The 12056-nt window shown below is 36.9% G+C and overlaps 1 protein-coding gene across 3 annotated transcripts in view; it reads right to left on the bottom strand.

Moving 5' to 3' along the window:
- The window catches only part of SSBP2 (single stranded DNA binding protein 2), a 168261-nt gene that overhangs the window by 54937 nt on the left and 101268 nt on the right, over window positions 1–12056 (bottom strand). For 2 of the 3 annotated variants that reach the window (XM_065745229.1, XM_065745226.1), the window contains exon 5: window positions 2218–2307. The exons of the other annotated variant lie outside the window; for it this stretch is intronic. In XM_065745229.1, coding sequence (XP_065601301.1) covers window positions 2218–2307 — 90 coding nt within the window. The remainder of the gene's footprint in view (window positions 1–2217; window positions 2308–12056) is intronic. 3 annotated transcript variants of the gene reach the window in all.

Below are 12056 nucleotides of genomic sequence, written 5' to 3'. Positions count from 1 at the left end.
ACTACAGCCAGATTCTAGTTTCTTCTTGACTACACTCCCTCCAAGCCCACAATGCTTGTCATGGTCTACCTGTACATATTTGGTTTATACACACCTTAGTGTTTCAGCACACCATTGTGTAATCTGAACTGATTTTGGCTTAGCTCCCTTTGTGGGGATTGCTCCCATGTTAACACAATTTCTTCATATACATGCATAAGAAGATGACAACAGTGCAAACTAGAGGTTTCTTGAAAAATGCTTGATTTGTTAATTGGGCCATTCAACAAAGGAAGTAGATCACTAACAACTAAGCCATGAAAGGACTAATTTGTAGTATGGTATGGTACAGAGACGCATGACAGCAAGGATCTAGCCATTCTAGAAAAAGGTGCACAATGGTATCTGAAGGAGCTCAAACTGGCTTGCACAGATCAGCTCTTGGAACATGCCTTGGAGGAGCTCACCAGATGTCCTGTTATCATAGGTCTGATTAATGTCACAAACTGTGTTACACTTCAAATGTTTTATCCTGTTTACTTTTAATCTTAGGCCTTGGTAAAAGGCTGTCTCAAACAATCATAGAATCATGTAGTCATACGGGTTGGAAAAGATTTTCAAGATCATTAAATCTAAACACTGATCTGGCTTACCAAGTCCTGTAACTGAAATGTGTCCCTCAGTGCCATTTTGGACTGAATTTAGATATTGACATGGAAAAAATACTACCCATACATAACCTTAATTCTCTGTCTTTCTTACATCTTTATAAAGATCTACAATGGACAGACATATTTTCATGCTTACATAGTGCAAACCGAAATATCATGCCCTTCTGCAAAAATTTTTAAACTGTTATTCTCTCCTCTATTTTTCATATATTTCATATATCATATATAAGCAGTTATTTAATAAAGAAAAAGCTGAAATAAAACAATTAATTAATTCTGCCAGCTCCTGAAGATTTTGTCATTGGCAACAGGAAAATATTTTATACTTTACTTACACACACACCCTTTAATGCATATACTGAAAATCACAGCTGTTGTTTTACACTGATCAAGGGAACAATATTCTTGTGCCACATTCAGAATCTCTTAAGGTAAATATCAATACTACATGCAGCATTTTTTCTTTCTTTGACTATGGGAAACGGAGCCACATAGTGTTGCAAATCAGTTATAGGCTGAAAAAAACAAAGTAAAGACTGCTAATATCCCCACAGTTTTTTTTTCTGTAGTCACTATTTGGACAGAAGAATAAGAAGCTGTTAATTAAAACATCTCGTTCATGGCCCAGATGAAAAATGTTTCTTTTCCCTACACATCTCTAGAGGGAACGAATGAGACATTTGTCTCTAGACATTTGTCTAGGATAGAATTTCAACACCTGCTTTTAATGGGACATAAGATTCCTATCATGATTTTCTCCCCACACGACAATCACAGAAATCTGGATTGTTCCTTCCCATCATGAGATCAAGATTGTGAGGTGGAAACCTCTGTTATTAGTAAACTTTTCAAGTGGGAGAGCTGCATTTGCTACTACAGATGAAAAGCCACCATTTGTCAGGAGAGAAACGACTGAGCTTTGTTGAGGAGATGCAAGCTGTCCAACCTCCATCCAGTTGTCAGGTTGGCCATGCACCAGAAGCTGCCATTTTGCCCATCATCACATTCTATACCATTTTTGCCCAGTGCGTTAAGTGGGTTTTTCAATTCATTCATGAAAAAATTTACTGGAGGCAACAGACAGTAGAAGTCCCTGGCTTGTTTTTCAGGCTTTCATGTTGAGACTTTCAATGCAGAGAGATGTTCAGAGAGATATTCCTAATTGCCTGAGTCAAATTCCCATTGATAGCTGAACGTCTACAAAATCTGGTCTGTAGCTTTAGCATGCAGCTAAAAGTGGCCAAAAAAAATTCTAATGCAATTGTAATACTTTATCATGAGAAGTCATCATAAAATCATATTCAAGCAATTTCAGTCTTCACTCACACATTGGTACCATTTCTTATCCTTGAAATTCTGAAATTAGATGTGCTGTACTATTTCAGTAATGGAATATTTGTCAAAGAGAGCTCTTCCTTTCCACCTATTTACTTTTGTTAACGAAAAACTCTCAAGTATTGCACCATACAGTGAGACACAGTTTAGAAACAGGACTTTTCTACTTTAAACAGTTATTACAGAGGATTTTCTATCCTAAAAATCCTGTAATTATAATTTTTCTGAATACCTGAAAAAAACCCGGTGGTACAGGACCTACTGGCATGCCATCTCCTGGGGGAATGTTTCCTAGCACTGGACTGGGAGCTGCTGCAGCACTCTGAAAAGAACAAAGGGAAAATAAACCTTTGTCATTGCATGGTAGGCAGTAAACCAAAAGAAAAAAAAGAAAAAGAAGTAAAAAAACCAAAACCTGCTGTGACCAAAATACAGAAGGTAATTCTCTTAAGTATGTCACTGTCATTGTTTCATCTGAAGGTAAATTAAAATTGCTTAGTGTCTGGCCTTCTTTTATACAAGCATAATGAATTGCTAATAAGACAGGTGTAAGTTGAGAGGAAGGATGCTAGAGATTGCACAGATACACATACATGTATCAATCAGATCTTAAAAAAATACTGCATCTGTGGCAATATATATACAAACAAAAATGTAACTTGCACACTTTGTCATTGTTTTATGTGCATAAACATCTTCACACATGCACAGACATACATGCAGCATAAACTATTTTATGCATCTTACCCACAATTTCCAAGCACTTTATAGAAATAATTTCAGCAGACTTTAATACTCTTTCAGAATTATAACAGGCTTCAAAACAGGAATGTGTTACAAACAGTACAAGAAGGAATGCTCACAGTTCTGATAGTAGTGCTCATGATTTTGTGAACCCTCAAAATAAACACCATGACAAATTAGATGAATTCAAGTTATATTTTTGGAAGGGAAAAGAAAAAAAGATATTTTTAAGAAGTGAATCAGAGGATGAAATTAGTTACCTTTACAAATCCTTCAGCTGGAATAAGCAAGTAAGGAATAGTGCTTCTGGCAATTTACAAGCAGGAGATCACCACGAAAAGGGAAGCCAAATTGTTATTGTCGTCATGTATTGGAACCTCAGTTACTTTTAATTTCTAGCACTCTTCCTTCCTACAATACATTTCTGCTAGGGCACAAGGCTGAATCGCCTATAAAGGCTTACCATCAATCGTTTGTGAAAGTACTCATGCACACACAATGCAATGACAGCCACTCACAGTTTACTAATGATCTGCCAGTATCTGCCCTACAGAATATGAGAATGACTTATGTTTATTAACTTATCACTCCATTGTATGCTCACACTTGATATCCAAAAGACACAGATCTGGGAACTGCATTTCCAAATGTTTGGCACTACCGTCTAGGAAATTAAAGCATAATGCTGGAAAGATTTAAAACCTGGCACAAAGACAAGCTGACCTTCTTAAACCAAGTGGAAAGGAAATAATTAATTAATTACCAGAGATTTTTTCAGCAGCTTAAACAGTGCTTTAGAATCATTTTTCTAACAGCAACATATGCTTAGCATCCAAGCTGTATATTCTTTTCAAACAAAAGTCTATAACACATCTTTTAAGTACAGACTTTAAAAGGTACTGGCATCAGAGCTGACTGATGTATAGTTTAATTCACCATAAATCTCTGTGTTAAAGGCTCGTATTTTTGTGAAGGTCTGGACAGCAGGATCAGTGCTAAGATTGCAACTGACAAAGAAAGTTAGCCAGGTGAATAGAGGTAGCAAACACATTTGAATCACAACACTTTTCTGCTGGAGGCCCCACAGGCCAATCAGACCCACTGATAAAACTGCAGCAATAAAATAGAAATAACTCCTGAAGCAATATAATGTTCTTATCCTTCTTTACTTTTGCATAGCTCCTGTGGTTGTCCACTATTTACTTATACATTATCTACATTTCCAAAGGAAAACAGAAGAAACAGCTGTTTGTAGCTTTGCCGTTTATTTTTTATATACAAAATGACTTGTTTAACCTACACATCTGATAATCTTGCTGATTAAAATCCCAAATAGGTGCAGAAACAGTTTGAATGAAGTACGGTGGATCTTACTTCTTTATTTCTAGATTACAAATAATAGTGGCATCACTGATGGAGAAAATCAATGATGTTAAAAGCTTGAGCATCTCAAACGATCCAAAACAGCCTGCACTCTTTGTATCCCACTATAGGGGCACAAATAAGGATGAGCTTTATTTCAATATCATCCCTTGCAAACCGATTCCTGACTGTTGCTGTGCAATCTTAGCTGTATCTATCTTTATTGGCCTTCTGAAGCACTGCAGTAGGCCTACTGGAGCTGATGCTACAGAATTATGCATTTGAGCAGATTATAATCACTGGACAAACACATCTCAACAGTACAAAGTCAGATATACAAGATTCTTTAAGTTGCAAACACTCAGAGAAAGAGCAGAGCAGCACCTCCTCTGACACATGAACAGTTTTCAGAAGCCTTCCTATCCAAGCTTCACCATCCTGCTCATGTTATTTCAATAACATTATGCATTAACGCAATGCCCAATGGAGAACAGGTCTGAGATGTTCTTCCCTACTGAGGCCTCTGCTAGACTCCACAGGTTGCAAAATGATGCTCATAAGAGCAGGAGAGAATGACTTCTCACAATGTGATGCTTCTTTAGGGACACAGGAGTCTGCCCCCACAGTGCTTGCTCTGTTTATCACACTTCAAAACTAATTTCAAAAAAAGAAAACTGGTAAAAATTCCTTAACAGATAGAAGAAAAAGAAAAGAAAATAATGATTATCACTGAACTGGGGGTGGGGGGATACTTAACATCACATCTGTTTATTTCGGTTAGTCATTAAGCCTCTTAACAGGGCTTCATTCAAAAATTGCCCTATGATAACACTTAGCAAGTTATCAATAGTTATTTCTAAATATATTCTTATTTTTACTTTTTAATCTGTCTAAGCAACAATACTGGAGGAAGCCAGACTCGCTCCTCAATGCACCTAGGGGAACAGCAGGCAGCTCTTCAGCAAAAGTGCAAAGAGTGCAGAATAATTTCTTCTCTGCTGAGCAGCAGGTGTGTAGCACTGAAGAAACCTACATCTTTCTTCTACATTTGCAGATGTAAAGGAAGATATTTTTGAGAGTAGTAGTTCCAAAGCATTCCCTTTCTTAGGGGGTGTTTTTTGTATACCTTAGCTAATGTAGAAGGCATGCAGAAAGGAGCCTGATGAAGCTCGTAAGTGATGCTGGACAACTTCAGCAGCGTCCTCAGGAAGCTCCCTGCTTAAGGACTGATGTCTCATTCTGGAGAGCTGGAGTTGCCAAAAGCTCTGAACAGTGCTACTGTGAAATAGTATCATAGAGGCTGGCAAAGGGGAATTACTTGGAATGATGGAGGAGAAAGAAAAACGAGGTCTTGTGGAGGTGATAACACAAGCAATCCAGAGCAATTCGCACAATTACTCTCAGTTCTAGTGGTTCCTGGAGAAGATGATCAACTAAAAGACAGACAGCTCTTTGCTTCTTGCTAGTTAACTAAAGATTAAATTAATTTACTGATGTTGGTTATTTTCTGATTGCGGACCATGATGCTTTAGGGAGGCCTCAATACACTGCTCCCATGAGACCCCACCAGGAGTACTGCATTCAGTTCTGGGGCAATCAAAACAAGAAGGATGTGGAGCTGTTGGAGTGTGTCCAGAGGAAGGCCACAAAGATGATCAGAGGGCTGGAGCACCTTCCTATGAGGATAGGCTGAGAGAGCTGGGGCTCCTCAGGTTGGAGTAGGGAAGGCTCTGAGGAGACCTTAGAGCGGTCCTCTAGTCCCTGAACGGGGCCTACAGTAAAGCTGGGGAGGGAATTTAAATAAGGGCATGTACTGACAGGACAAGAGCAAATGGCTTTAAAATGGAAAAGGGTAGGATGGGGCCATGAGCAACTTGGTCTAGAGGAAGGAGATCCTGCCTACAACAGGGGGGTTGGAACTACGTGATCTCAAAAGTCCCTCCCAACCCAAATCATGCTGAGATTCTAATTGACCTGAACCATCCGAGACTCCCTGCTGTGTAGTTTACAGACCCTTGTGTAAAACCACCTTTCCTCTGCATTTCTGACTTGAACAGAGGAGGACAGAATGACAGATCTTTTCACTGGATAGACATGCCTGTAGTTCAGATCTACTGACAAAGTATTGGTAAACAATTTAACAAATTCTGTAGATATAAGCATTCCTTGACAAAGCGGTCTTTTGTGTTAGACAAATTACAATGGGACTTTTTTTATTACTGTGTAATACTGAGGTTTGTATCTGTTTTTGTGTTTGTCTGTTTGGGATGTTTTTCCCTGATACACTTGACAAAACCAGAAATATGGCACTCTGAGTGCTTTAGCTATATCACATTTTTTACTTTATATCATATGATGAACATTTCAGAAACTTATACCAGGTGGATCAAACCTGCAACAGCTACATTGAGATATTCTTATTTGTTCTATTATGATGCTTCATTCAGTTCTCCTTCCACAGTCCCACAGTAAAATGATATCTTTCCTTTGCATGTTTTACAAGTTGCTTATCATTTATACTTCCATTAGTTTGTCATCATAGATATTTGTGATTCTCTTTCTCTAGTTGCAAAAAAGATGAAATAGGAACAACAAGCTGGTCTAATGTTTTTAACCTCCTTAAAAAACTGAAAAATTTATACGCTCTTATATCTAATATACTGAATTTATGCCACCTTCTCATTGTTATTAACTAAAATGGTGTACCTGAATGGAAGTTACTGTGGATATTTACTGCTATATTCATGCAACCCTGGACAACATAAGAACAGACTATAACATAAACGCAGTTTAAACTGTGTCTCATTAGCAGATTTTAACAGCCATGGTTTAGAATAGTGTTTACTAACAAAGAAATCACAAAGTAAATAAAAAATTAAGTCACAAATAAGTTTGCTATATTAATGTAGCACTATACATCACAAAGTGTTTCCACAAGGAGGCTACTTCATTTGTGTTAGAAGTTTATGTGAGGAAGACCTGTGGTCACACAATTCCCTCATTATCCAAGCTTCCTTCCCACTAGCTCCTGATCTGCACATAGTTATGAAGGCTCTTAGCTCCCCAATAATAGGGTAAAGCAGTGGCCTCTGGAAGAGCACAACCTACCTACAGCACCTGCACATTTTGGCTGCACAGTTTGATGCGCTGAGTGTAGTAGCGAAGGCAGCACACTGCACACATTAAAGTGAACCCTAGCAGTGTAAGAATGTATATATAACATCTTTCATATTGGTAAAATCTTGTAACGATGTGTCTGAGGAGATTCAGAAGGAATAACTTCTAATTTGCTTTCCCATGTCCTACAAAGCAAACAGACTTGAGAAGAAACACTCAGTTGCTGAACAGGCTTCAAACTCTATTACTGAAGTTGCATGATCTATGCACCATTTTTCTGAAGCCAAAATCAAGAAAAAACATCAGAAACCAAAAAGATATTATGTTTATGCTGTCTCTCAGAACTGTTAGGTCTAGGTAGCACTTGCTGAAAATACAGCATAGGAACTCCTACTTTTCATATTCCTTTTGTAGAGATTACAATACTTCAGTGATAACTTGAAAGCTTTCAATTATGCCAAAATTTCATATCTGGTTTTGAATTTGCATCAGAAAAAGGCTGCTGCTGTACTTCGCACTGTTGCAAGGATTGACAAACATACTCTTCTGGATCCAGGTTCAGACTGAGTTAGGTCATGAGAATTTTGGCAAAGTCTTCAGAAATAATTGCATTTATAACAGTTTTTCTGGAATTCAGATTTTGAATTCATATGAAAATTTATATTTTCATAGGAAATCCACAGCAGACAGAGAGCTGGTTCTATAATGCATAAAGAATCATTTTACAATTCATGTAAACCTTAATGTAAGAATGATGTCATTCTCTGCTCAAGCTAACGTTTTCAAATGTAGATAAAATGGACACTTATCTTGGTGTTTAGCACCATTTTGATATTGCAATCAGTAAACTTATTTTTATTTTCTTTTAAAATTACTTTCTAATGTAAATGAATTTAGATAAATGATAAGAATATTAATATGTTTTTTTTTTAATATAGTATATATGCAACCAAAATACAGCTGCCAAGTAAAAACATTCAATCATGGAGAATACAGTACAATAAATTCCACTAAAATAACACCATTTCAGGCTAATTTTATTATGCTTATGGGACACTAACACGCAAGTAATTTACACAAGTGAAGAGCAAACAGAAACTCTTACAGAGTGCTGCAGTCTCAAAATGTGACCAGTCTCCTGTTTGACAGCTGGCTTTGTGAGATTACAGCCCAGGCAGTTCCTTGCTCCTACACAGGCTGCAGGCTCATGACCCAACACCTTGGCTGCATCTTCTTGCACTCTGTGCAAGTATCTCCTCAGAGGCAGGCATGTGCAAGGGCACTGACAGCTGCTGCTGGTAGAAAGTTTTAAGCACGGTGATCACAGTTGGGAGGGAAAGCTGAAAATTCTTGATTTTTGGCAGAAATCTCACTTAAGTCAATGTTGAAAGCCCACACTGCTACTAAGTCTCAATAAGACTCTGATAGCCAGTTGATAACTCTGAGGAGTTCATATGAAAGTCAAATGTCTTCTAAAATCAGCACTGCTTATTAATTCACCGCATCCAGTGATGTCTATTAAGAGAACTGTAAATAAACAGGGCCATGTAAATAACCACGATGGGGCCAACAGGTTTATCTGTGACCAGTTTCTGATGCATTAAAAGAGCAAAATGAGCAGCAAAATAATCCAAAAGCCAACTTCCAAGTTCTGTCACTTTCTCATACCCTCTTTTTCCCAAAAGCTTTTGCAAGTTGAGCCTTGCATTCTAGCTGCTGTCTCACAAGAAGTGTGGATATGAATAACATATCCAAAATCTAACTACTTATTACCTTCTTACTAGTTATTATCTTAAGGAATACCTTTAACTCACAGAATTTCAGGCATTCTCCAGCTTTATGCAAACAAACAAACAAAAAAAAGTAATCAAGTGAATAGAAACAGACAAGCAAAAAGTGCATAATACATTTTACTGCAGATTTTGGATGTGAATCTGTTGTCTTCATAAGAACAGTTAAATGATGGTTTGTTTTACTTATTCAAGATCATAAATTTAGGGAATGGTGGAAATTGAGGATTTTTTTTTCTTGACAGATAAGCAATTACTAGGTGCAAGTCATTTGAAAGATTTGCATCACAGGTCCTGATTGTTGATGTTTCAGTGATACATTTTTGTCTAAAATGCTTAATTTCTGGTAACAGTATTAAAGTAAGAAGTGTCACTGTCATACTGCCACTCCTTACAACTTCTTTCTTCAAATTGCAGCTCCTTACAAGTCAATTCAGACTCTGGAACTCTATTTCTGTTTGCTCCATCTTATACACTATTAACAGTGAAAAAGAATGGATAATGTACTACAGAAATAATTCTACTAATTGTGTAGTCATGTGCCTTTGTCAGAAAAAAAAATAATCCACATTTGATCTGCTGGGGGGAAAAATACTGGTTTTACCTCAGTTAAATGTTTCGGACTCTCACGAAGGTGGGGCACCTGGGAAGTATAATCTGCCTAAAAGACTGTTCCCTCCCCACAGAGTAACCTCCACCCAAATAACCTCTGTATGAGCATGGCATCCCTGTATCTTAAGTAGGATTACAGTTTGTTTTACTGTATCTCTATGTCAAATCCTGGATTTTCACTCTACTTAGCTGAGATAGTGAAATTCTATTACAGAACTGAAAACTACATATTAGTTCAGAAGTATACTAGGTATTCTAAGGATAACATAAAGAATTTAAGGATATATTTGCTATCCGTGATAAAAGCATTTCAAACTCCTGTTCAAAGACAACATAACAATCCTGTCTCCTAGCTACATCTTCTAGGATTATGGATTATTTGTAACAGTTTCTAGGCACAGATTCTCTGAAGTAAGGTTATAAAGAAAATTTATTTTGAAATAGGCATTTACTATTTGCTGGAAGTTACTAAAATCATTATTGCACGTACAAGTTGGGACATTAATGGTCTGATCAAAATGCTTACTATTTAAAAAATAATATGCATTTTAGTGAAAAAGAAGGATTGCCAAATTTTTGTATACTCTCTAAAAATTAACAGAATTAAAAATTAGATACTTGGCTTTTCTCATTTATTTATAAAGATGTGAACAAATTGGAGTAATATGTTAAATGATGTTTTCAGACAATTTTCTGCTGAAGTAAAGGCATTTGTTTCAGCTCATGTGCTGTGCCAAGACGTGTCACTAATGCAGCAGATAATGTGAAACACATTGGAGGATCTGGTTTAAGTCTGGTGATGGTGATGCCAGGTCTGCACTCCACTAAATGCATCTGTAGGTATTCAAAGCTTTACTTACACATTTAACATTGCTGAAATACAAAACTGCACGGATTGTCTTTTTTTTCTGAAGTGTTTTCTCGTGAATTCTGGGGTCATAATAATTTGACTGCAAACTTAAAGAGAACCGCTGCTGCATGTTTTTAAAATTCACGATTGAACATAGCTAGCTCTTGATCCTGTTATTCCAAATAATTTTAAGTGGTGGGCAGTCATACAAGCACCCTCTTCAGTCAATGGGTCGTCAGGTCACATCAATGGGTACCTAAAGCTAACTTTTAGAAATAACCCCCTTAGTACTCCACTGAGTATGAGTAATGCTCAAATTAACTATCCCTCTGTTCCCTACATAACATTCTGCACAAAAGTTGGCTGAATGCTGCTGATTTTCCGCTTCCTGCTCCAAACATTTCTCCCTTTTACTCTCTGTTGATGCTCTACAGAAAACCCACAGTCGGTAGAATTGTGGTAGTTAGGCTGGAATGACAGGCATGTTTCACATCCTGCCTTCCTCTAGTAATTATGCTGTTCAGAATAGGGTATTTAAATCACATAATTAATCCAATTCTTAATCCTATTTTGCTTTCCAAAGATTTTAACCCTGGTTCACTATTGTTTTGCCATTCTCATGACAATGTCCTCCACACAAGTACTTTCCCATTTTATCATTATTAATAATAAATAAAACCTTCTCAGCATCTCTCATCTCAAATTATGAAACAAATAAACGATCATGATGTGAATTGGTATGTTTTAAAAGTATGTTGAAAGTATGAATTCGTAATATTAAATGCAAGGTAGACAGGATTGAGGCCATCTTTAGGTCATTTGTGAGTGATTCAGCAATCCCAGCATTTTGCAACAACTTCATCAGAAAGCTAACAAATCCAGTAATCCCCTGCCTATCCAAATGGGAGTTGTGCTGGGGTAGGTAGTTGGCTGAGAAGGAAAGCATTCATAGTGAAAACACATTGCTATTTCAAGGCGAGTTGAAATGCAGAATTTACATCACCATGAAAATGCTGTTTTCCTCAAGAAATGATATATTCAGGTGTTCTTGCCTGGGTCTTATTGTCATGAAACTATAATAACCATTAATAACTATTACTGAAATACTAACTGCAGATATATCCCTGCCTTCTCAAGGCTGTACTGTAAATGTCATTACTCTAGTACAACAAGAAAAAGCCTGACTTCACAGATATTTTGACAGCAAATTTTCATTGACTGAAATTGACTGAAGAAGGCTTTTGAACATCATCTCCACTCTTGACAGAGTTTCTGGTATGTTGTACAGCAACACAGTGACTTAAAAATCAGTGGTATTTTTCATATATACAGGTGCTGAAAAACAAGTGCTTAATTCCATGACAAACACGGTACTTTTTAAGGCAACAAGAGACTGGAATTTAGAACAAAACAAAAGCTGTGCAATCTTATTACTCTTTGAAAGAGATTTCTCTCTTTTTCTTAAGTGAAGCAGTTTCCTAAACTTCATGAAATTAATTTCACAAGCAGAAACATCAGTACAAGGTCAAAATTTAATAAATAAATAAATAAATCTGAAAATTAATGGTACATGCTCAAATATCTTAAATTATATGT

This window comes from Cyrtonyx montezumae, unplaced genomic scaffold (genome assembly GCF_038088225.1).
Source record: "Cyrtonyx montezumae isolate F1298 unplaced genomic scaffold, pur_monq_1.0 scaffold_34, whole genome shotgun sequence".
In the NCBI taxonomy this organism is placed as follows: domain Eukaryota; kingdom Metazoa; phylum Chordata; class Aves; order Galliformes; family Odontophoridae; genus Cyrtonyx; species Cyrtonyx montezumae.
This window is presented reverse-complemented; position numbering and strand designations above follow the sequence as displayed.